Source organism: Lissotriton vulgaris, unplaced genomic scaffold, assembly GCF_964263255.1.
Source record: "Lissotriton vulgaris unplaced genomic scaffold, aLisVul1.2 SCAFFOLD_3898, whole genome shotgun sequence".
Classification (NCBI taxonomy): Eukaryota; Metazoa; Chordata; class Amphibia; order Caudata; family Salamandridae; genus Lissotriton; species Lissotriton vulgaris.
In genome coordinates, this window is record NW_028251505.1 from 129,994 (window position 1) to 156,995 (window position 27,002).

A 27,002-nucleotide genomic window follows, 5' to 3' on the forward strand; every position below is an offset into this window, starting at 1 on the left:
TTAATTGCGATTCGCAATTAAGGAATCGAAAATTCCGAAAATTTAGAAATCCTAAAAAATGTTAGGATTTCTTGATGCATAGGATTTTGCAATTCCTAAATTGCGATTCCTTAATTTTCGCAATTTAGGAAATGCAAATTCCTACAATGATGCATGCGCCCCTTAGTGCTTGTGTGCACATGACGAGCACTGTGGCGCATGACGGAGGCATTCTTTCATGCGCACCGAAAGGATTAATTGTTCAAATCATAACATCATCGCTAACCATAAATATATTTATCACCTAAAGTAACACCAACAAGCAGAAGATCCATTACTGAGAATTTTTGTGCATAGATTGCCATGGCAAGGTGATAGTTTTTACTTAGTAAAGAAAAATTAAAAGCTGAACACCCTGCCCTGAACACAAAATGAGCACTTAAACGGTACTGAACAAACAAAACATAAATAATATGTCATGTTATGGTATGTAAGGAAAACGTATTAAGTGTATGTACACCCAAGGGTTTCCTGATGGTGGGACAAACAGGAAAAAAGGAGAAAAAGAGAGCCCAGGATAATCAAAAGCTTGCTTTAAAAGCCAGGCCTTCAATACTTCCTGAACATCAAGAAAATAGGTTCCAGCCTGTCCGAGGAAGATAGAAAGTTCCATAAAGATGGGTGCCAACACAGAGAAGCTCTTGCCCCCTGCTCTCTGTAGCTTGAACCATGGGACCCTCAACTGGTTGGCAAGAGAGGATCTGAGAGCTTTAGTAGAAACATATCTCTTAATTCTGCTTAGTACAAAGGCTGGAACCTGGTTATGATGGATTTGTGAATAATACAAGCCTTTTGATAAAAGAGCTCTCAGTTTGATGAAGAGCCAGTGAATCTTAATTAAGGCAGGAGACATTGGCGCATGTCAATGGGGTTTACAGGTTATCCTCGCTGCTGTATATTTATTGATTTGTAGTTTTTAGGTCGAGCTATTATATAGCTCTGACATATAGTAGGGGAAACAAACTCTTGAACAAGGGCGGATTACGTCCAGTTCATGTGGTGCACTCGTGTGAGACGAGCGTGCACAAACCCATCAGCCTCGCTCCCATTTGCTCCCCGAGTAAGGTATCTGAAGCTTCCCCAGTTCCCTCCCACCCTTCCGACTTCAGGCATTCAAGCGTGAAACTTCCCCAGCGCGCGCGAGCCAATCTTTAATTACCCCGGCATTCCTTCCTCGTGTTTCTTGCGTGTTTTTTTGTCTTTCTTTCTGCTGAAAAATCTACGGCACGCTTAGTTTGCATTTTGTTATAACCAGCAGCCTCGACAATTTCAGCATCCTTAATTTTATTTGGAATTTAATAATTGAATTTAAATGGTAGACCTAGATTTCCCACTTGTATAGAACTTTTGCTCCATGTTTAGTCTCGTGGAGAGTCTTGAATCCGTTTGTTCACAAGAGCAAACTAATTGTAATAACTATGACAAGCATTCTAAACATTCTCATTCAAGAATAAAGCAAACACGCTGTTAAAGCACTTTAAATGTGTTGCACGGCTTCCCATTCAAGCCCACGGTGTTAGGCTGCTACTCTAGCAGTCCTGCAAAAATGGCTTTCCCCAGTGCTGACATGCAAGGGGCTACACTATGAATTGTAAAATTAAAGCCCTTCACCTGACTCGCCTGTTTTTCACTGCAAAAGGTAAAATAAAATCATTTTTCTGTAACATGTTTTTCTGTTGCTTTTAGTGATCTCCATGTAAGTAGCACTTGTGATGGTCTGAGCCCTTTTGCAGATTGTACTGAACGTTGCCACACATTAACACTAGCATTTCCTGTATGTTTCAGATATAGCGAAAAGTTCAGAATCAAACTGTTTACGTTTGAGATGCCGTCTGTTTCTGGCTCAACAAGAATTTAAGAATTGTTCATGTGTGAGAATTTGTAATACATGCATCTGGCACAGGAGAAATATAGCATATTTTTTGTGTCCAGATTTACTGTGGAATACTTCTTGCCCTCTTTGCTTAAATTTGGTAGATATTACTCTAACTTATAACCTCTACTTTACAGCTGTATTTACAATGTTAAGGGTAAGCTTTCAGTCTAAAAAAAATGATATTCGATCCTGTGTGTTTATGTTTAATTTCAGATTTTATATTATCTAATCCAGCTCAATCACCGGTCAATTCCTTGACTTATTTTGGATAGCCAGTTCACATCCAACCCAGCATCCTTTCCCTCTCGCGCTTTCTTCTATGCGCCCTAAACCCTTCCCCAAGCTCTATTATAAAGGCCTCCAGATCTGCAGAACCCTGTCCTCGGTTGTCCCACCAAACCATGTCTCCCCCACCCCCGGTCACCTACGGTAACCATTTGCTACCAGACACTTTGTGCGCGCCGCGCTCCGCCTCTGCTGCCACTTCAACTCACCAGGCTACATAGCCCCTCGCCCCTCGCTCGCCAATGTCCCTCCCACCCTTCCTTTGATGTCCGCCGCAAGTTCTTACAGGCTAATGGCCCTCCCCCAGCTCAGAGCGTGCATCGCTTGTTTTCATCTATTCTCTCACTTTGCTTTCCAACCCCTTTCCCTCTGGCCCATACGTTTTCTTGCTCTCACACCTCCTCTTCCTGTTTGTTGTCTCATAGATACCCTTCCCTTTCTCATTGTTTGCTCTTTTTCTCTCCTCGCTTTAGTGCATCATTCTGCATCTCCACGCCAACCCTTCTTTCACCCCTCTTCTCTCCTTTCTCTTTCCTACCCTCTATCTATCCTCCTTATTAGCTTCCCACAGCATCACTCAATGCCACAGCATCACTCAGCACCACTCAATGCCACAGCACCACTCAATGCCACAGCACCACTCAACACCACAGCACCACTCAACACCACAGCACCACTCAATGCAACAGCATCACTCAACGCCACAGCATCACTCAGCGTAACAGAATCACTCGGCACCACTGAATGCCACAGCACCCCTCAATGCCACAGCACCACTCAATGCCACTACACCACTCAACACTACAGCACCACTCAGCGCACAGCATCCCTCAACACCACAGCATCACTCAATGCCACAACATTACTCAATGCCACAGCATCACTAAATGCCACAGCATCACTCAATGCCACAGCATCACTCAGCACCACTCAACGCCACAGCACCACTCAACACCACAGCACCACTCAACGCCACAGCATCACTCAACACCACAGCACCACTCAATGCCACATCATCACTCAATGCCACAGCATCACTCAGCGCCACAGAATCACTCAGCACCACTGAATGCCACAGCACCCCTCAATACCACAGCACTACTCTATGCCACAGCACCACTCAACGCCACAGCACCACTCAGCGCACAGCATCCCTCAATGCCCCAGCATTACTCAATGCCACAGCATCACTCAATGCCACAGCATCACTCAACGCTACAGCATCACTCAGCACCATTTAACACCACAGCAGCACTCAATGCCACAGAACCACTTAACACCACAGCATCACTCAACACCACAGCACCACTCAATGCCACAGCATCACTCAATGCCACAGCATCACTCAGTGCCAAAGAATCACTTAGCACCAGTGAATGCCACAGCAGCCCCTCAACGCCACAGCACCACTCAATGCCACAACACCACTCAATGCCAAAGCACCACTCAGCTCACAGCATCCCTCAAAGCCACAGCATCACTCAATGCCACAGCATTACTCAAGGCCACAGCATTACTCAATACCACAGCATCACTCAAATTCACTGCATCACTCAGCACCACTCAACGCCACAGCACCCCTCAACGCCACAGCACCACTCAATGCCACAGCACCACTCAACACCACAGCACCACTCAACACCAGAGCGCCACTCAATGCCACGACATCACTCAATGCCACAGCATCACTCAGTGCCACAAAATCACTCAGAACCACTGAATGCCACAGCACCCCTCAATGCCACAGCACCATTCAATGCCACAGCATCCCTCAACGCCACCACATGACTCAACACCACAGCATTATTCAACGCCACAGCATCACTCAATGGCACAGCATCACTCAATGCCACAGCATCACTCAGCACCACTCAAGCCACAGCACCACTCAACGCCATACCACCACTCAACGCTACAGCACCACTCAACACCACAGCACCAATCAACACCACAGCACCACTCAACACCACAGCACCACTCAACAGCACAGCATCACTTAATGCCACAGCATCACTCAACGCCACAGCATCACTCAGCACCACAGTATCACTCAGAACCACTGAATGCCACAGCACCCCTCAACGCTGCAGCGCCACTCAATGCCACAGCACCACTCAACGCCACAGCAACTCTCAGTGCACAGCATCCCTCAACGCCACAGCATCACTCAATGTCACAACAGTGGAGAAGTGTGGCTCAATGATTAGAGCAAACAAAACAGGCGATGGACCGAATGTGGATCAATGTCACACATTCACCCCAGTCAAAAGATCTGGGCCCAAATCCATCGTTTTTTTGCACTCCACACCACCCTGGGTTAGACAATGGCGATATGCAAATCAGCTCTGACCCTGTGCCCCATGGGAACAGTCCAGTCCGAACTACAAAAGCCATGTCCTTCCCAGAACGGAATCAAGCATCCGAGGACCGGACCGGTTTCGAGGTAACACCTCTCATCAGCCCGGCTAGCTTGACTCCAGTGGTGTGGACCCAATTGTCTAACCCAGGGTGGTGTGGAGTGCAAAAAAACGATGGATTTGGGCCCAGATCTTTTGACTGGGGGAATGTGTGACATTGATCCACATTCGGTCCATCACTTGTTGTTTTTGCAATTGCCGCCCTAAGTGCGCTGGGGATGCCCAGACGTGGGTCCCAGGCACTCCACACCACTTGGAGTCAAGCTAGCCGGGCTGATGAGAGGTGTTACCTCGAAACCGGTCCGGTCCTCGGATGCTTGATTCCGTTCTGGGAAGGACATGGCTTTTGTAGTTCGGACTGGACTGTTCCCATGGGGCAACAGGGTCAGAGCTGATTTGCATATCGCCATTGTCTAACCCAGGGTGGTGTGGAGTGCAGAAAAACGATGGATTTGGGCCCAGATCTTTTGACTGGGGGAATGTGTGACATTGATCCACATTCGGTCCATCACTTGTTGTTTTTGCAATTGCCGCTCCCTAAGTGCGCTGGGGATGCCCAGACGTGGGTCCCAGGCACTCCACACCACTTGGAGTCAAGCTAGCCGGGCTGATGAGAGGTGTTACCTCGAAACCGGTCCGGTCCTCAGATGCTTGATTCCGTTCTGGGAAGGACATGGCTTTTGTAGTTCGGACTGGACTGTTCCCATGGGGCAACAGGGTCAGAGCTGATTTGCATATCGCCATTGTCTAACCCAGGGTGGTGTGGAGTGCAGAAAAACGATGGATTTGGGCCCAGATCTTTTGACTGGGGGAATGTGTGACATTGATCCACATTCGGTCCATCACTTGTTGTTTTTGCAATTGCCGCCCTAAGTGCGCTGGGGATGCCCAGACGTGGGTCCCAGGCACTCCACACCACTTGGAGTCAAGCTAGCCGGGCTGATGAGAGGTGTTACCTCGAAACCGGTCCGGTCCTCGGATGCTTGATTCCGTTCTGGGAAGGACATGGCTTTTGTAGTTCGGACTGGACTGTTCCCATGGGGCAACAGGGTCAGAGCTGATTTGCATATCGCCATTGTCTAACCCAGGGTGGTGTGGAGTGCAAAAAAACGATGGATTTGGGCCCAGATCTTTTGACTGGGGGAATGTGTGACATTGATCCACATTCGGTCCATCACTTGTTGTTTTTGCAATTGCCGCCCTAAGTGCGCTGGGGATGCCCAGACGTGGGTCCCAGGCACTCCACACCACTTGGAGTCAAGCTAGCCGGGTTGATGAGAGGTGTTACCTCGAAACCGGTCCGGTCCTCGGATGCTTGATTCCGTTCTGGGAAGGACATGGCTTTTGTAGTTCGGACTGGACTGTTCCCATGGGGCAACAGGGTCAGAGCTGATTTGCATATCGCCATTGTCTAACCCAGGGTGGTGTGGAGTGCAAAAAAACGATGGATTTGGGCCCAGATCTTTTGACTGGGGGAATGTGTGACATTGATCCACATTCGGTCCATCACTTGTTGTTTTTGTCAATGATTAGAGCGGCAGACCCTGATGCAGAGGTCTAGCCCGGGACCAGGGTTCAATTCCCCGCCTCGGCGGGTCTTGGGCTCAAAATTCCACCGACCTGATAATTCTCGCCTCGGTGCCTATTCCAATCATGGAGTCCCACTCTGCAACTCTGGGCAATAGCTTGCTTAATCTCCACAACGGCTCCCACAACGCTAAGGATGCCTGGCCTCCACCTTGGGGGTGCCCAGGAGTGGACGCCTCACAGGAAAAGCCAGGATGGGTTCCACAGCGGTATTTGTACAAGCGCCTAGAGACCCTTGCGGGTGAGTAGTGCGCTATACAAGTATCAATTTAATTTTAAACATCACTCAACATCACAACATTCCTCAACGCCACAGCATCACTCAATGCCACAGCATCACTCAACGCCACAGCATCACTCAGCACCACTCAACGCCACAGCACCACTGAATGCCACAGCATCACTCAGCATCACTGAACGCCGCAGCATCACTCAGCCCCACTGAATGCCACAGCATCATTCAGCACCACCGAAGGCCACAGCATCACTCAGCACCACTGAAGGCCACAGCATCACTCTGTGCAACCATTCAACAACAGCTGGTTCTAATATGTTCTCTCAATGTTTCAAGCTTTATTACAAATGTCACAAGAAGATGTTAATATTTCACTGCTGCTCTTGGATTTTCCTCACAATAAAATACACTTAACATAATCTTCCCAAAAGTTATTTACAAATGTTTAAGCTATTGGCATTATAAATTACAATAACTTTTATTTAAATATTAATTATTTAAAAACATTAAAGCCATTGTTATTTGTAATATTAATACATCTAAGTCATGTAAATACAACACATATTGCATTAAAAATGCTATAGGTGTCACGTTTGCGAAAGTTAAAACTATTGGCATTGTAAATGACAAAGCTATTAATTTCGCTATTTTCAAAACCAACACATAAATAAAATATTTGTCATTTACAATACCAATAGCTCAAACTTTCCTAATGCGAGACCTATTGCATTGCAAATGTTTGTCGTAAATGGTTCCAGGGAGCACCAAATACAGGGAGTCTGCATTGTCCAAGTGAGACCCAATTACCACTGGTATAGCCACTTTCAAAGCCTTCAGTGACAGCAGTGGAACAGACTTCCTAATGGATTTGAATAGGTCTAAGCCCTTCTCCGTGCCTGCCTTGATCTGAGGGATCATGGACAGTTTATTGTCTACCACAATGCTCAGGCTCTTGGCAGAGGCTGCATGGAAAGGAAGGGCACTGAGCTGAGAGTGCCAGTGGGTGTTGGTCTTAAGATCCGTCCTGTGATTTAGAATAACCAGCTCATTCTTATCGTTTTTTAGCTTGAGGGAGTCTGTGCTCATCCAGTTCCAAATGAACTTCAGGGTAGATTGAAATTCCTGATAGGACTGATCAGTACTGTCAAGCCAGAAGATGAGCTGAGAGTCATCAGCGTAGTTGTAGAATCTACAAACCACGACGATCGAGGGCTGAGGTCAATGGGCTACTTCAGACATTAAACAACAAAGGAGATAATGCTGAGCCCTGGGGATCCTCACAGATGACATGGGCTTTAGAAGAGGAAAATGGGCCTAGCTGCACTTCCTGTGTGCGGTCTTTTAGGTCTTCTAGGTAACAGGATACCCAACTCAGAGCCTGACCTGATAGACCGGCCACCTTCAGACGATTCAGTAAAATCGTATGGTCGACAATATCAAAAGCAGCCAATAGATCTTGAAAAACTAGCTCAATATGTTATGTTTCAACATTATTTAATTGCCATCAGGTTCCAAGGCATTGAAAAAATCAAAGGCAGCAAATGTGGAGGAGGTGGTGAGAGCATTGGGGTCCTTAGTGATAAAAGTCTGTTTGATTCTCCCGTAATCGAGAACCAAAACATCTGTGGCCATCAACCTTTTCTTACCCTTTCTCTGTAATTAACTTTATTTCTGTTCTATTTTTGTTCACTTAGGAGTGCATCCGAGAGACCTCTTGACAGACCCCAAACACATTGTGATTCTGAAAGAGATGCCTCATAGTTTGTCAATAGGATGGCAATGGAATAAACTACTCCTTGGAGGAGCTATTGAGTGTTATCAAAGCACCCAGATACCCCCAAGAGTGACTGTGCCACCCTCTACAAATGCGAATTGATAGATTGATCACAGAAATATTATCCCTAGATTATCTGCTCAAACTGCATGGACTTAAAAGCTAATTTTATCTGCATCAACCCATTTGTACATTGTCCACTTTTATTGAATATGACCATTGATTATCTTGTTTGGATAACTTCTGCATTTTGGCAGATTTGTGAAGCTAAATATGACACCCATGAATATGACAGTTCAAGGCACTTCTTTGGTGAAAGGATGAGATAGTCAACTGACTTGAACATGCATATGAAGATGAGACCTGTGATTCCTGCTCCATTTATATTTGGGTAGCTAATGGGAGTTCGAGAATCAGGGGGCAACATCTTGAGAAGCGTTGTGCCAGGGTTGTAATATTAAGGGTACTGAACAGGAGCGATTCCTTACACCAATTCAAGTGCTGTCCACCTATGATCTTGATTTTCTTTGGCAGGTACTTGGGGATTTTAGAACAAATTGAACAAATTCAAGTTGTAAATCCAGTTTGCCTTGTTACAGCAAAGGAAACTAGAGGGAGAGTGGAATGAAAACAAAGAGAGGGGATTGGTGAATATTGCAATTTTGGCAGTGACATTTTCTTCTTTCTGGATACATTTACCTAATAGTTACTAAAATAATTACCATCTGTTAGACCTGTCTGCCCCTTTGGTGTTCCTCTCCCATCATTATTTATTTTTGTCCCTTTTGGCCTCCATATGTTTTATTCTCTTTTGTGTCCATCAGGAATTTTCTTTTTTTTGGAGCTGTCATGGGGTTAGGTGTTCCCTGACACCACCATTTCACCTCCTTATTGAGGCCTAGTCTTCTACCTGAAACGAGAGAGAGAATCAAGGAACCTAAAATGGTGGCCAGCAACTGCCATAACGGTCACCCCAGTGAGGCAGACCCATAGGACAGCATGAGGAAGGTTCTGGAACCCTCTAGCAGGTTCTAGTGGTCTGAGGCCAGGCTATAAAAGGCCAGTGACCAGGCAGCCATTGTGTGCAGTCAAGGAGTGACCAGTGAGGAGGGAGGAAACTCGAGGAGGATTTCACACTAGTGAGGGGGCACGATCGACCCTTGGGCCGGCTATATCCCTGCATGGAAGTGACCCCACCTGAGCTGACCAAACCCCACTGGCACCGATTTTCAGACAAGTGCCAAAAGACTCTTTAGTGAGGCCCGCAGTAGCTGGAGGCACTAGTGCGAGATCACCAAGTGAACCGATAGAAATAATATGCAAAAGCATCAGTATTGAGGCTGGTTCCTGATGCGTTGTTCCGCTGCTGAAGGAAGAGCAGGGAACTTAGGAACAAGCTCCTGTGTCAGCGGAGAGTGAGCGAGTTATTTACTCACCGTATGTGGAAGCGGCAGAACCACCTGTCATCCTGTCAAGAGAGGAGCGCTCGACGCCGTGTGCGAGTCCGGACTGCGGAGCGGAGGAAGCAGGGCCCAGCTGATCGGTGACTTCAGGCCGGGTAGCGTGGGAGCTGACATCGGAAGAGGCGGGGTGACTGAGGTTGAAGGCCGGATGTGGGAGGAGCCTGCCGCCGCCGAGACGAACACCCTCGCCGAACCTGTGAAGGCTGACGCATCCGAGGGAGCCCGCGGAGCCAGGCCATTCGGGAGAACAGCCGAGTGAACTTTCGGAGGTCTCCTAAACCCAAGTAAGCCGGGAGAGTACTCGGGAGGGGAGGAGAGAGTGAAGACCTGCCCCGACCCTCGTCGGATCAAACGGCACAGGGACTGTTCAAGTTCCGAACTCATCCTGACTGATATTTTCTGAGGGAAAGAACCCTCATGAGGCAGTTCGCACTGGGGGGTAATCTGTGACATCGGGTGCCAAACCGCTCTGGGAGGAAAAGGTTCTGTAGCACTAACGTGGCATTTCGAACACCCAGAGGTGGGGGAGCGAGTTGAGGGCTAAGGTCACAGTTGAAGCATGAGTTGCGGGAGGTTGGGGAGAATCGGTGGTATCACGAATAGACCCTGGTGAAAAATAGCTGGAAAAGTAAGATAAAACAGGGCGATGGGAACACTCTAACCTGGTACCTCAGTTTACTATGGTTGTGGCATGTACTAGAATTGATTGGCAAGTTAGTGATTATTTACTTGTCTCCTTCAGTGCACATCTAGACACACAAGAGACCATGGGAAGGTGTGGAAACTGTGAGAGGAAGCTGCATCAAAACAAAAGTAATGTAACCACTTAATTTTCAGTAAAGAAACCTGATTGTGCCCCAAAGCAACTGTGAGAAAGTGTGGGGTTCCGCACATGTAAGTTGTAGGGGTTTTTCAATGTGATCTCTGCAACTGGGGGACAGAAGTATAAGAACTGTCATTTGGAATTTAAAGTGTACTAATCATTGAAGGTGATGAAAGGTACTGAGCTGAATGTACTGTACTGTCGAAAGAAAAGAAACCTAAGCTAAAGAATTTTATAAAAGGAAACAGTATTTTTCTATTTTGGTGTGGTGTCCTTATTTTTGGGGGTTCGTCGCTGGGTTACTGCGGGTGAGTTTGTAAGCATTACACACAAGCCTTGGGGGGTTGAGCTCTACCCGCTCTGTGCCAGGCTACCCTATGTAGTCTAGAGAAATCTAGGTCTAACACCATCCAAGAAGGAGGATAGTATAAGTGACTCAAATGTTAAAAGAGCGTACTTCCCTGAACAAGGCTGCCTGAAACACACCTCCATACGAATACTCACAATGCACTTTGGTGGTTCTGGTACCCAGGTCTCTGCTTGCGTACAGGTGATAGTTCTACTACCCTCCAACAGAAAACTTGGGTAGCACTGGAACTTAACCTTATCCCCAGGAGAATACTGTGTCTTCAATCCTGATGTTATTTCGCCATTGAGCAGATCCAAGTTCAGACACCCGGATTTGGCTGCTGAAAGAAAGGTACAGTATCATAAATATCTATAATGGTTGTTATTGCTGTAGAAAAGGCAAACTAAAGCAGTATAAAACTATGAGCCAGATCCACACCAACAGTCCTGGTGAATGTCCCTTTAGAGACACAATTGATAGACGGAATGCAGAACAAATTAAAACATTCACCCCCAGCCAAGAGATCTGAGTTAAATCCTTCATTCTTTTGCTCACCATGCCACCCCAGTTTAGATTGGGCCATATGCAAATCAGTCTTGACCCTGTGCCTCATGGGAACAGTCCAGCCCGAACTGCCAAGCAAGGTCGTCACTGGACCAGAAACAAGCATCCTATGACCGGTTTCAGGGTTTCACCCCTAATCAGCCAGGATAGCTTGAATCCAGTGGCACAGTGAGCCCGGGACCCACGTCTGGCATACCCGGCGCACTTAGTGCGAGAAAGCAAAAGAGACACAATTGATGGACAGAATGCAGAACAAATCAAAACATTTACCCCCAGTCAAGAGATCTGGGTTAAATCCATCATTCTTTTGCTCACCATGCCACCCCAGTTTAGACCTGGCCATATGCAAATCAGTCTTGACCCTGTGCCTCATGGGAATAGTCCAGCCCGAACTGCCAAGCCAGGTCTTCCCTGGACCACAAACCAGCATCCGAGGACCGGTTTCGGGGTTTCAACCCTCATCAGCCATCAGCCATCAGTCATCAGCCATCAGCAGTGGCTACGTTTTTATTCCAAGATCACTCACACTACAAGAAAACCATGAATGTGGACTTATTTGAGCACAAAATGAAGTATTAAAAGCACATGTAACCAGTGCTTAAAAATGGAAATTTAAAAGAGCAGGTACTCCCTATCCAAGAGTGCCTGCTTGCTACTGAGAAGTACCAGTACTATCTCATTAAAAGTATTGCACTCCTGATGAGAAGAGCAGGCACTCTGCCTTTCAAGTTTGAGAGGTGCAGGTACTCAGTATTGGACAGTACCTGCCCATTTAAAGCGCTGGATGTAACACAAAAAGAAAACATGCCACCACCTATACATAATATCTGTTTATACAGCAATTCTCAATGATAAAAGTACGGTATGCAGTGCTATTGCAAACAAAAGAAGTACGTAGATAATTGTTTGCAATTACCAAATAGCAAATTTCAGTATTACATATTTTGCGATTCCCAGTGGGTTGCAAATAGACATACGTCATGAATGTCAGTGGGGTACGAATCACAAAACTCACAGGGATAGTGACCTGCAGGGGTCAGCAGACCACCATGTCTGTGATTGTTTTCGATTAAGCATTTTTTTGAAAAAATGCAGCCCGATTTCCTTAAAGGGAAACACAATGCGTTTTGAAAAGAAAAATTGTTGTACATGTCTGCCTTAGAGTGGTCTTCCCCTACCTTTTTCATCCTTGTGCCTCCCATTTTTATTGTACCTTTCTGTTGGACTAAGGCCTCTGTGCACCTCACCACTGCTAAACAGTGCTGAGGTGCAGGTGCTCTCCCCTAAAACATTGTGACACTGGCATTTCTGTCACAAGCCCCTGCTACTGCAGTGAGGCTGAACCCCCCATAGGCTAACATTGGGGAACCCCCCGCGATAATTTCTAACTGGGACCTAATGAAGTTGAAGTTGAAGTTGAAGTTGAAAGAGTTTTGTAAAGCGCTCTACTACCAAGCGGTTTCTTGGCGCTGCAGAAAGACTGTCCTGAAAGAAGCAAGGGGAATTAAGATGGATAGGCTCGGAAAAAGAGATAGGTTTTGAGGGCTATAAGAAAGTCCATGTAGGTAGAGATGGATCTAATAGCAAGAGGAAGTGCGTTCCAAAAGAGGGGGGCAAGAATAGAAAATCTGGATCAGCCAAAGTTTTTCCTTCGATAGCGAGGAACGCTAATGAGGAACTGGGTAGAGGAGCGAAGGCTTCTACCGGGCACATAGGCCCTGATCTTAGATCTGATGAAGTAGGGAGCTGTGCCGGCTAGCGACATAAAAGTCAGGCAGCCCATCTTGAATAATGAGCGTTCCCATATGGGGAGCCAGTGAAGTGCCTTCAGCAGAGGAGTAATGTGATGCGATTTCGGAAGCTTGGTTTTGGATGAGCTGCAAACGATGGCGCTCGTATGCAGGAATACCAACATACAGGCCGTTGCCATAATCCAGGTGGGCTAGAATCATTGCCAAGATGATAAGTATGAGAGCTTCAACAGAGAAGTAACGGGAAGTTTTGCGGATGGTTCTGAGGGATAGGAAGCAAGAAGAGACCACCGAGCTGATTTGAGGGTGCATGGAAAGGTCTTGGCCGATTTTGATGCCCAGGGTTTTCACAGAAGCAGAGGGAACGGGAGGGGAGCCGAAGGCTGGGGGCCAAAAAGCGGAAGTCCAGGGATTAGAGGGACTAGAGGGACCCCCGATAAGAACCAGCTCCGTCTTATCGGGGTTCAATTTTAGTTGGTTTAGGTTCATCCAATTGCAGATGAATGTCAGTGTGGAATGGAACCTAGGACTAGAGTCAGGGGAGGAAGAAAGATTAAAAAATAAGCTGAAGGTCATCGCCATAATTAAACACCGTGACCTCCATATCCTGTAAATCAACAATAAGAGGATATATGTAAAGATTGAAAAGGAGAGGGGAAAGAGACGAGCCTTGGGGCACCCCACAGGAAACTAAACAAAAAGCCTTCCAACGGAACGGCCTGGTTATGGCCCACTAAAAAGGAAGAAAGCCAGGCTAGAGCCGATACCCGAATGCCGGTGCCCCCGACACGGTTGAGAAGAATGGAATAATCAACCGTGTCGAAGGCGGCAGACAGATCGAGCAGGACCAGAGCCTGTGGGAAATTGATGTTGGCGCTTCTCCTGAGCTCATCCACCACGGAGAGAACAACGGATTCCGTGGAGTGTGCAGGGCGAAAGCCGGCCTGATGTTGGATTCTGCCCCCAACAGAGTGGCTGTGAGCCTTGAATGCACACTAAAGAGGATTCATGGCTGTGGCAGGTGGAGGGGGCCGGGGTTTGGCCTGCACGCTGCCTCTGTTGTCCACATGGCCTTTAATTACCAGGGCCTCTGCAACAAAAAGGCTGTAGGCTCTCCTGGACTGGTTGCATGGGTGGGTACTGCCGGTAATGAAAGCCCCTACCATAGGTACAAAGGGTGAAACTCCTAGTGGAACTGACACACTGGGGCAGTCAGGCCCAAGGAGCATGCTGTGACACTGCTGTCTTTAAAGCGCTCTAGAACCAATTCTGCCTTCTTGCCAAAGAGGTGTGAGCCATGAAAGAAGGAAGAATGGACATCCCCCGAGTAGACCATAGACCGCATTCAGGCATGTCTCCTAACTGTCATACTGGCGCCAATTGCCTGACTATGGGCATCTGTAGCATCCATCACAATGACTCCACCATCTACCTCAGTGCGTTCCTGAAAAAGTTCAGGGTTATCCATCAAGGAGTGACCAAGAAAAAAGGAGGTCCCAAAATTGAACTTCCACAAGCAACTTTCCAAAAATTGAATAACAAAACTGCAAAAAAGCGTGCTTTTTGTGATGTGTTGTATATCTGTTCAGTAGTTTTTGACAAATTAAAGTTCAAATACTTGTATATCTAGTCAATTGGGTTCGCAAGAGATTCGCAAGATTCCTCCGATCATGCAAATTCAAATAATAGGCTGATCTGATTGGCCGAGGAGGCTTTTTTCCCCTGTCAGCTACTTTGCTGCAGCTGGAGCTAAAGGCTTGCACTAACTCCTGAGGTAGCTCGCGCTATGTTTAGCTGGCTTCAACATGAAGAGAAATGTTGAGCCTGCCATTTCAGAATTGTGTCCTGAGAACTTTTAAATAAGGTATAAGGGAGCAGCATAGGGTTAACCTAACCATCTGGATATATTTTACAGGGGGGATTGCTAACCCCCAATATCTGCAGGAGTCCCTCTGGAGTCGCGCTGCCTCCTGTAGGAGTCTCACAGGATTAAAAAAAAACAGTAAAAGGACATGGACAGTGGGTGGGGGGGCTAGTTGGACACAGAAGGTTGGGCACAGGGGTTGGGCACAGGGGCTGGCCACAGACCAGGCCATGTTGCCAACTCCATGTTGGCCTTAGGTATAATAATAAAATATTTCTTTATATTAAAAAACACACCTAGAAATTCACTGAAAAAAATAAAAGTTAAAGTGACATTATAGGTAGGTGAAAACGTTACTTAAAATGTAATGTTTTAAACTAAAATAAAACACTGAAAAGCAACAGCTGTAGGAATTTCAAGTAACTATAAACTATGTCCTTGCCATACACTTCTTAGGAAGTCACATATTACAACAATCATGACATATTCTGTGACATCATTGATAACATTACTGATGACAACTGAACTGACATAATTGACATCAACACTGTGCATTGTGAGGCATGAGTTATAGTTACTTGATATACCTCTAACTGTTGAATTTCAGTGTTTTTTAGTTTAACATGTTACTTTTTTTAGCTGACATTTTCCCCTAACTATCATATCACTTTAACCTTTGTTTTTCAGTGAATATATAGATATATTACCTACCAGCAGTCGCCAGTAGGTAGTTATAGTAAGAACCTAGTTTGTACAGGAAAAGCGTTTTTTGTTTTGCCAATAAATTTGTTGCCATTTAACGAATCTTCACAATAGTTGCTAACCTAGTATGCCACTCACCTCAGCTGCTGTTTGAAAAGTTTAGGGATGATTCATTAAGCAGGGGCAAAGAAAAAAAGGGGTAGTATCCAAAAGTGTATTCCCCATGCAATTTTCCTTAGGGATTTTTCACGACTACACTCCGAACTACTAGGTAGAATTACACTAAATTTGTCTGAAAGGTAGATCTTGGCCCAGAAAGAGCCCTTTTTCTAATTTAGTGATAAAGAGATGCACTGGGCACCCAGGGTGGGCTCAAGGGCACCTATCCTTTATAGGCGGGGCCCCATGGGATGGGGTCCCAGAAGTCAAAAACGAACCAGGGAGGGGGATGCGTAGCCCCCTCCCTCCTGCCTAATTTGCCAAGCCCTGTGGCCAACCCCCTGCAATGCATGGCCAAAGGCTCTGTGCCCTCATCAATTAAAAAGGTGCCGGGTCCTTGGGAATTGTGTTCCTTGTGAGAAAACTGGCCGAGGGAGGGGAGGCTGCATGCCCCCCCCTCATTTACAATATGGCTGGGCCCTGGGAGGTGGGGTCCCCAGGGCCCAAAATTGTCCCAGAGAGAGGGGCTGCATGCCTACGTCCCCTATAGATACAGTGGTAGACCAGGGGTATTGGGTCCCTGGGGTCAAAATTGGCCAAGTGGGGGGGGTGCATGGGTTAGATGCATGCGGCAGGTTTGTCGCAGGCCCTGACTGTAGGCCCCTCTTCCCGGGCTGATTTCAGCCCTGGAGTGCCCATTTCCCAGGGCCCAGCTCATCAAAAGCTGGGTACCCAGGTGCCCACCCAGGGCACCCACCACACTGTTGTTCAGGGTTGAGGGGCTCCTGCCCGCAGGAAGCAGTTTATAATGCTGCTTCCTGCAGGTGGGAGTAATATTTAGATCTGTTTCCTTGCCCGCATCTCTGCAGATCTAAAATCCACTTCCAGCTGAAAGGAGCATTTTTTATGCTCCTGCCTGCTGGAAGCGTACTTGTTATTTGCTCCAACTTGGGATGAGATTTAAATTTCACACCTGCCAAGCAGAAGCAAACACAGTTTTCCTGCCCACACCACTGCATTCAGGGAAACTGCTATATCCCGGGGGTAGGCTCCCTGGGACATAGCCTCTGAGGTGCCCAGGGGTGTTGGGTCCCCAGGGTCCACCTCCCCATAAACATTCGTCTCGGACCCGGGGATGGTCTACCTGGGGTTTCTTAAGGCATCGGAGGGGGCCTCCCAGCTTCCCTCCCCATAGAAACTATATTCGGCCTCTGGGGTGGGGTGCCTGGGGCCACTCAAGGCCACAGGACAACATGATAGTGACTGGATGTTTAGGAAGTCTGCTAACTTCACATTTAACACGGATTAGCACCATGATGTCAACCACATATACGTTTCTGAACCAGCCCAAGGTTTGGATTGATAGTAGGTATACGATTTCCCAGCCCTGAAGTAGACCTTCATTTAAAGATGGCCCCTAAGAAAATTGAAATGCATCAGCGTCATTCAGTGGGAGTGATGGTGACTGATTCCTAATTTAAACAAATAATAAGATTGAAAAATACCCTACCCCTTGGCCTATTGAGTTCTTTAATCAATGAGAATGGGAATTTTGATTATATGATTGAAAAAGACTAATATCTGCTGGTCACTTTTTTATGTTTTGTATGTTAGTTAATATGAAGTACATACTTGGCACCTTTGAATGTATATGTCCTTGTAATACTGTGATGTTAATTTAATTTTGTAAATTTTTGTGACTAATGTTTGTTTCATAAAGACAAATATAAGTGAATTATTCCTCAGTCTTTTTCTGACCATTAAAAAAGGGAGTTCCCAGTGGGCAGTAAGAAAGATATATAAAGTTGTTATAAGTACTTGAATATATATACCCAGAGTAAGGATGCAGGCCCACTACTATTATTTCATTTACAGGCCCTAAGTATATGTAGTACCATTTGGTAGGGACTTACAAGTAAAATCAATATGTCAATTAGGTGTATGCCAATTTTACCATGTTTTAAGGAGAAACCACAAGCACTTTAGAACTGGTTAGCAGTGGTAAAGCGCACAGAGTCCTAAAGCCAACAAAACAAACTGGAAGGTTGAAGGCAAAAGATTTGCAGGAATACCATGCCAAGAATGTCCGGTCTAACAGTTATATTGTTGGTACTCTGTTGTTTCTCTAAATGAAGTACAATGATCACAGGGTTCCATGCTGCATGTAACTTGGAAATAGGGTTGTAAATTGCTGGATTAGAGCCTACTTAAGGCAGCATCAAAGGGTTGTTCCTGAGTAAACTCTTCAATTAAGTACTACAATTTGTTGAGCCAATTTAATCATAACATGTTGGCGATGATTAGGTCAGCAGCATCAGGAACAAGGTCAACCCCAATAGTGCAATCATTAACGCTATGAAAAATACCAGCTTTCATCAGTCATTTGTTGAAATTATTTTCTTTAGGATCTATCACTATACTTTGACATCTGCTTTTCTATACTCCATTCTTCCACTTTATGCCAGTGGAGTGTCCCCAAACTGAATTTACCTCCTTATCACAAATGCAAGGTAAAAAAAATATATGAGCGTTGTTACAATTAGCCTTGTTGGTACATTCCGTCAACCCCCATTCCCTGCCCCTTGTTGGACTCTTCCATCCTGAAGCTCACTGTGGAATGTTGGTGTGTATTCTAGTGAGGAGAGTGGATGGTCATTAAACAGTTATCTTGAATCTTTCTTCGTCCTGTCATCCTTCAGGAATTCCAACACTGGCGACGGAACTGCGCAGGGGGCAGTGTTGGCAATCTCCCCTTTGAGTAGTCTCTCCATACGTGTAGAAGGAAATTACATTTCGATTGTATTTGGACTTATTCACCAGGAGGGGCGAGTGGAGTCAGATCGTGCGAGGCACTTTGTGTCCATGCCTTTGAACCGGGTAAGGCTTGCAGTTCAGCCTGAGATCAAGAGCTACTGTTAATAATTCTTTAAGGAATGGCATGCGGATGTAAACCAAAACCCTTGTAATAAGTGAACGAGAGGAGTAGGTTTCCCCGTTGTGTGTGCAACGCGTGACGTGCAGTGTGGAAGAAACAACTTTTCATAGCACAAAGCACCGCTAGCCCCACACGTACCTGTTGCGCTGCGGGAGTCCCGTGGTGTATGAATAGATGAAAGAGTGCCGTCCGTTTATGTTTATCTGCAGCGGGAGATCAGCGAGCGTTTCCATGGTGCTACAATAAGGTTTCCCGTCAGGTTCCGACGGTAGTGACCCGGGTTGGCGCCTGCGCTAAACCCCCCTCAGCGAGTGATTTCCTAGTGCCTGACAAGATTTCCTGACAGATCTGACGGATAGTGTCCTTGGTTGGCGCCTGCGCCCAACCTCTTTGTCGGCCGGCAGGAAGCTGATTGCTGGGTTGTCGAGTGGTTCCTGGCCGTAAAAATCCTACGTGCGCATCAGGAGCTCAGGGCCGCCTATTTTTTCTCACTCGCCTCAGAAGATCAGCTGTATCAGGAGTTCCGATTCAAGCCGGCGCACCAGGAGCAAAGGAGCAGCATTTCAATTCAGAAGTTGTGTGAACTTTTTATCTAAAGGCCAACGAGTTTAGTCGGGTGAGAAGATTACAAGTAAGGAACTGGTAAAACGGGAAAAAGTTGACAGACTACTGGTGCTACACGGATTTAAGTGGTCCCATACCTAACCACAGTAACTTTAAAGTGTGCAGCGTTTTTGTGTTTTTCCTGCATCATCATAGTAAAATGGGGTACTGTTGAAAAAAATTCCTGTACCATATAATCCATCACAAGTTAAAGTTGTGCAGTACTGTAATTTACAGTTATTCTAGTCCCTCTTGTTTATTGTTCCAGAGTCACTAAAATGGCAGCAGCAAGCATGAATCAACCCCCGCCTTTCCTGAACGATATAGGGGAACCCGAGATTAGCTGGAAAGAATGGGTGAAACTTTTTGAGTCGTATCTGATAGCCATAGGTGGTCAAAGGTTCAATTCAGTGAGAAAACAACATATTTTGCTGCATAATTTGGGAGTACAAGGGCGTAAGGTGTATGAATCTCTACCTGTGCCTGAGCAGGATGGTAATGCTGTTGGAGAGGTAGATGTGTATGTGCAGACCATGGAGAAGTTAGAAAAACATTTTGGGGATAGAATCAATGTGGTTCTAGAGCGCCACAAATTTTTTAAAAGGTGTCAAGGGAAACAGGAGTCAGTACAGAATTATATTGCAGTGTTGTGGGGACTTACACAGTTATGTGAATTTGGTGATCTCAAAGACTCTTTAATAAGAGACCAACTGGTAAGATGCACGAATAATCCGCGCATCCAGGAGAAACTGTTGGCAAAAAATCCAGGGCTCAGAGAAGCTATAGAAATTGGCAAGTCAGTGGAACACACAGCTAAGTGTGTGAAAGAAATGAAGCCTGATGGGGAGATAGTGGCTACCATTGATAATGTAGAAGACAGGAATGACGTGTATAAAATGAAGTTTAAAGAAAATGCAAACACCAAGGTAGATTACAAAGAGAAGGGTCCCAAGTGTTACCGTTGTGGTAGCAACAACCATTTTGCCACCTACTTCCAGTGCCCAGCCAGGTATGTCACTTGTAAGAAATGCAATAGGCTGGGGCATTTCGCCAGGGTGTGTCATGATGGAGAGTTGCACACCAGAGATCATGAAAAGAATACAGATAGGGCCACTAGTAGAGAAGTGAAATGCATTGAACAAAAAGTGGAAACATTTATTTTGCAAGTGAAAGATGTCAGTGACACAGTGAATTCTATTTATCCAAAATGTGATGTACTAATTAATGATGATCTAGTTGAAATGTTTGCAGATTCCTGTTCTCCGTTCACTTTAATAAATAAGGATGATTATATGTCCACGGGCAAGAATAAGATTAGTGAGCTTAAAACCCCAGATATTTCCCCCTCAGGGTACAACAAGGGTAATATTCCTCTTTTGGGCATGAAGGATGTGCAGCTACAATTCAAGGATAAGAAAACCTATGGGACTGTATATGTTGTGAAGTCGGGTTCAAACCTTTTAGGATTGGTTCATCAAAAGGAGTTGGGAATCATACTGGACCCCAATAGTGCTGAACAAGTGTTACTTACAGAGAAGTTTCCGGGGGGGGGAAAGATTTGTGATGAATTCAAACAGCTGTTTAAAGAGGAACTGGGATGTCTGCACAATTTTCAGCATAGGATTAAATTAAAGCAAAAAGCTTAACCTGTGGTGCACGGCCTGCGAACTGTGCCTTATAAATTGAGAGAACCCCTAGAAAATGTGCTGCGCAAGTTATGTGACTTGGATATAATTCAACCCATAGACTGTTCCGAGTGCTTGGCTCCGATAGTTCTCGCGGCCAAACCCAATGGAGAGGGCATCCGCCTCTGTGTGGGCTTGCGCAGTCTAAATGACAGTATTTGGGTAGAAAGACATCCCTTGACAGTAATAAATGAAATGCTAAGCACCATGGGCCCTGCAAGGTATTTCAGCGTAATAGATCTATCCATGGCGTACCACCAGATCAAATTACATCCAGATTCAAGGCCACTCACGGCGTTTATCACGCCTTTTGGAGCATTCATGTTCAAAAGGATGCCTTTTGGCCTTGCATCGGCTGCTGCAATCTTCCAAAGAGCTATGCAGAAGATCCTGGAAGGTGTGGAACGCACAATGTGTTTGCAAGATGATATATTGGTCTCGGAAAAAATTCAGAAGAACACGTTGGAGTATTGAGGCAAGTCTTCCAAAGACTCACAGATGCCGGCCTAACAGTGAAGAAGGAAAAGTGTAAGATAAAAGTACAACAGTGGAATACTTGGGCCATTCGATCTCGGAAGAAGGATTTAGGCCAAAGAGCAGTTTGATCCGGGCGGTAAAGGAAGCTCCCAACCCAAGAAACAAAGATGAGCGAAAGTCCTTCTTGGGACTCATGGAATACATGTCAAAATATGTGGAAAATTTTGCTGCTAAGTGCGAATCCATGAGAGAGATGTTAAAGAAAAACAAAGAGTTTGTGTGGAACGAGGAGCAGGAGGCCGTTGCTAATGCCTTGAAGGAAGATTTAATCAACTCCCCAGCCCTCGGGACTTTTGATGCTACTAAGAAAACTATTCTAGCAACTGATGCCTCAAACTATGGGCTGGGTGCTACTCTGGTTCAGAAAAACGGAAATGAAGAAAAGATTATTGCCTGCGCGTCCAGAAGCCTCTCTCCACCAGAAAAGAACTATTCGGTAATCGAACGAGAAGCCTTGGCGTGTTTTTGGGCGGTCAGGCATTTTAAGTTTTTTCTATGGGGTTTAAGGTTTACTATACGGACAGATCACAAGCCCCTCACATATATTTTCTCGGTGAAAGGCCTGGAGAATTGCACCCCACGCATCAGCAGATGGATACTGGGGATGGAACACTTCAATTTTAAGATTGAACATGTGCCGGGCAAGGAAAATACCATTGCAGATTTCCTCTCTAGATCACCCCTTCCAGAAGAAGATGTAACAGAGGAAGCTCTGGAAAGTCCGATAATGATGATGGATTTTCCGGCCATCACGGAAAAGGAGTGGGAAGATGGAATGAAGAAGGACAATGAGCTCAGTGTCCTAAAAGAGCTTGTCAAGAATGGATGGCCAAACAAGAAGATAGATGTTGAAGCAGAAGTGGAAGAATTTTGGGAAGTCAGAGATGAACTAAGTATCATTGGAGGGAAAGTTTATCGCAATAATAGAGTGATACCTCCCAAAGAATTACGAAAGAGAGTCATTGACTTGGCGCATGAAGGCCACCTTGGACGCAGTGCTACTAAGGCAAGAGTAAGAACCAATTTCTGGTTCCCCAAAATGGATGCCATGACGGAAGAGGTAGTAAGAGAATGCGGAGCATGTGAAAAAAGTGATAAAACAAAAATGGTACACAAATCTCCGTTGTCTCCAGTAAGTGTTCCAACCAAGCCATGGAGCAAGTTGGCAATGGACATCATTGGACCTATGCAGAATCAGGTTGTGCAGAAAAGATTCATGTTAGTTCTGATCGATTATACTTCACACTGGATCAAGCAAAAGTTTGTGCACAGCATCAATACCAAATCGGTGATCCAATTCCTAAAAGAGGTGTTCAGTGAGGAAGGTATCCCTTCCACACTAATAACTGACAATGGGGTACAATTCACCTCTGAGGAGATGCAGGATTTTCTGAAAATGTCAGGCATAAGGCATGAAACCACAGCTCTTTATTGTCCGAAAGCTAATGGCCTGGTGGAGAGAGCTAATAGGGTCATTAAGGAAAATATCCAGCTAGCTGTCATCAATGGACATGATGTTGAAAACTCTTTGAGGGAATGTCTGTGGGCTTATCACACATCACCTAACAGAGTAACTGGGGTCTCCCCTTTCGTGTCTTTACGTGGGAGGGAATCATGCACCAAGTTCAATCCCGGTTGGTTAGATGGTGGTGAAGTCAGGGAAGTAGATTGGGAGGAGGCAGGAGAGAAGGTCAGACAACATCAAACCAAGTACAAACAATGGTATGACCAAAAACATGGAGCGAAGTTCCAAAAGTGGGAGGTAGGAGACATGGCCAAAGCCAGAAGAAACACCAAGTCAGGAACTGCCCCCAGCAAATTTTACTCTCCCTGTAAAATTGTTAAAGTGTTGAAAAATGTAGCACAGTTCGAAAATGGTCAATGGTGTAGTTTTGACAATATTGTAAAGGCACAATCATAAAGTGTTTTGTTGGGTACCTTGTGTTCCTCTGCTGGTGCGTCCAGCCTACCACTAACCCTCTCTCCTCTTTTCTTACAAATGCCCTCATTATAAGGAAGGGAGATGTGTTACAATTAGCCTTGTTGGTACATTCCGTCCACCCCCATTCCCTGCCCCTTGTTTGACTCTTCCATCCTGAAGCTCACTGTGGAATGTTGGTGTGTATTCTAGTGAGGAGAGTGGATGGTCATTAAACAGTTATCTTGAATCTTTCTTCGTCCTGTCATCCTTCAGGAATTCCAACAAGCGTCCCATCACAAGCACATCAGAGCGAGCCCTGCTGTCATGTGATCCTAAGCTGCAATATTCTTGCACACTTGTTCCTACAACTGCCATGAGTGACAGCACCGTGCCCATGAAACAAGTTAAAAACAAACCTTCATCAATAAAATACCCACCATTCAAATCTCATGCCTCTTCCGATCTTCTCACCTCAATGTGCAACGCAACAAGTGCATATGCAATCAGAATGTGAGGTCTACTGCCTCTATATGACTTATTACATTTTACCAAAAGGAAGAGATGATGGACGGAATGCTGAACAAATCAAACATTTACCCGCAGTCACAGATCTGGGTTTAATCCTTTGTTTTGCACACCACACAATCCCAGTTTGGACCCATCCATAGGCAAATCAGTCTTGACCCTGCTCGCATGAACAATGGATTTAATCCAGATCTCTTGACTGGGGGTGAATGTTTGATTTGTTCAACGTTCCGTCCATCATATGTTTTTGCAGCATTTTATGCCCTAAGTGGGAGGGACACGTCCAGACATGGGCCCCTTGCTTGCTGTGCCACTATATTCAAGCTAGCCTGGCTGATGAGGGGTGATACCCCGAAAACGGTCCCAAAATGCCTGTTTCCGGTCCAGGGAGGACCTTTCTTGGCAGTTAGGGCTGTTCCCATGAGGAGCAGGGTGAAGACTGATCTGCAGTGTCCAAACTGGGGTGGCATGGTGAACAAAGGAATAATGGATTTTACCCAGATCTCTTGACCAGGGGTAAAAATTTGATTTGTTCAGCATCCCATCCAACATTTGTTTGCACAGCTTTATTACATTTTATTTATCTGTCACGTCGTTTTAGTAAAACTTTGACACGTACAGTCTAAATATGGTACCACAAACGTTATTTCACCACATTGAAAATTCCCAGCATTATGCTACCTAAAGTAGGAATATATCACAAGCTGCAATTTTTTCTTTCTTTTGAAACCTGGTTCACCTCTCATGGAATTGGAGGGCTGGATCTACCAAAATGTTTGAGAATTATATTGAGGCACTAGATGGTTTGGATTTTCGGGCTAAAAAGCCTTGATGTTAAGTGCTATTGAGAAAGAAGGCCGACATATATTCAAGCATAGTCTTTCAATGACAGAGACTCAATGAAATATCATTCAGGATGTTTATAAAAAGGCTAAAATGATACAAGGTTTTTAAGATCTTTCAATGTTGCCAGAAGTATAGCTGAGCTCTTTACACAATCACAAAAACCTACAGAAACCGTGGCTGAATAAGTAACCAGACTGAGAGGACCTGCTATTAGGTGACAATTTGGTGCTGTAACAGACAAACTAATTAAAGATCAGCTCGTGCAGTGTGAGAGTAAACAGATGCAAGAGCATTTGTGGGCTCTCAGTAATCCAACCCTAAAGAAAAACTATTACAATTGATAATTTAGTTGAGGAATCAGAAACATGCATAAAGGAAATGCAAAGAATAGACATTAAAAAACTATAGGAGTTGATACAATTGATGAAAAGAAAGATGAGGTGAATGAAGCAAGGATAAAAATTATCATGCTAAACTCCAGTAAGAACTATAGAAACAGATCAAATGCAAGTGCCATTACTCTTCCTACATCTGAAGTTAAGTCATGTTATAGATGAGGGAACGTTTTTCAATCATGTAACTACAAGAATTGTTTTCCTGTGGGAAAGGGGTGTCGTGTTGTGGGAAAAGAGGACATTTTGCACAAGTGTGTAGAAATGGAGGCAGGACTCGAGTTTTAAGAGTTGACAAAAATCCTGGGAAAGTCGCTCAAAGACTACTAAGGGCCTGATTAAGATGGCGTGGCGACTGCCGCCAACAGGTTGTTGGTGGCAGACTCGCCATCATAGTAACCAAGTTTACTACCTGCCATATTATAATGGCGGGCAGATGTGTGGCGGTCGGAATGATCGACCGCCACAGGTCTGATGATCGGAAGCATTCCGACCGCCTGGCGGACAGCCCTGCATTACCCCTTGGGGCTGGTACCCGGGCTAGGTCCCCCCCCTACATATCCCTGTACTACGTGGCAGGCACTCCATGGTGCCTGTCACATAGTGCAGGGATATGTAAACACCCTATTTTTTGTATTGCGGCGGGGCTGCTGACCGAATCCCCGCTGCAATACAAAATATAGGCAATGCGACCGACATGGTGGCGGTCACATTGTAATTAGGAGTGTGGGTTTGCCGCCTTGTGGGGTGTTGGTCCCCATTCTGAGATGGTGGACAGACTTAAGTCCGTCCACCATTACGATGAGGCCCTCCGTGTGGAAGGAACTGAAGATGATCAAGGAATACGAAGGCCATGTTTTCAGTTGGGGGCAAAACCTTTCAATGATGGTTTGACTGAAAAACTCTAGCCCCAACAGCAAATGCAGGAAAAGTTCTGCAGTCTCTTGCAGGCCTGTGTCCCTGCACTTGCAGTCAATCACAGATTGCAGCCTGCCTAGTTAATGTTCATGAGGCCGAACACATTGCAGACTGCATTCCCATTCGCACACCAGTTGGTACCAAATTGGGAATTGTACATTAGGAGGTCAGATCCGTAAGGACGAGGAGAGACTGCATGCACCAGACTCTGGTAAAACAAACATTTTGTCTTCTCATACTCTCCCAAACTTTCAGTAGGGCAAAGTGCTCACAAAGCAGAAGTGATTGCGAGCTAGTGGCTATGTTTTCCCAAGCTATGCCCCCAGTAATCAGATCATGACAAATAACTTATCCAAACTGGGTATCTGTTCTGTACTTTAAATTGCCAGACCAGTTCATACTAATGAATGTAGAGTAGCCAGTGTTGTATTTTTGAAAGAAATATTTACACCCACTATTCCTGGTCAGAAATCGCATTGAGGTGACTTAATGAACAGACAAGTGTTTATTCACTCATTTATTTGTTCATTTATTCATTCCATTAAAGGTACTGTGCTTAGGAAAAGGCACATATGCATGTAAAAATACTGCAGTTGAACGACTCTAACCGAATCCATAGAGATTTGTTGATTTTCTCCTATGACATAAATTAGGTATGTGTAGTGACCTTGTAGCTACACTTGTATTACGCGTGATAAGTTGTTTAAATGCGGTATGTATCATAAATGAGTGTGATTAGCATAGGAAGTCCT

At 45.4% G+C, this 27,002-nt stretch overlaps 1 protein-coding gene across 4 annotated transcripts in view; it reads right to left on the minus strand.

Annotated features, from left to right (window-relative positions):
- Positions 1–27,002, minus strand: part of LOC147662867 (C4b-binding protein beta chain-like) — an 80,230-nt gene that overhangs the window by 23,539 nt on the left and 29,689 nt on the right. For 3 of the 4 annotated variants that reach the window (XM_086950841.1, XM_086950840.1, XM_086950839.1), the window contains exon 3: positions 11,004–11,188. In XM_086950841.1, the coding sequence (XP_086806967.1) occupies positions 11,004–11,188 (185 nt within the window). The remainder of the gene's footprint in view (positions 1–11,003; positions 11,189–27,002) is intronic. The other variant, XM_086950842.1, reaches the window with a different exon arrangement.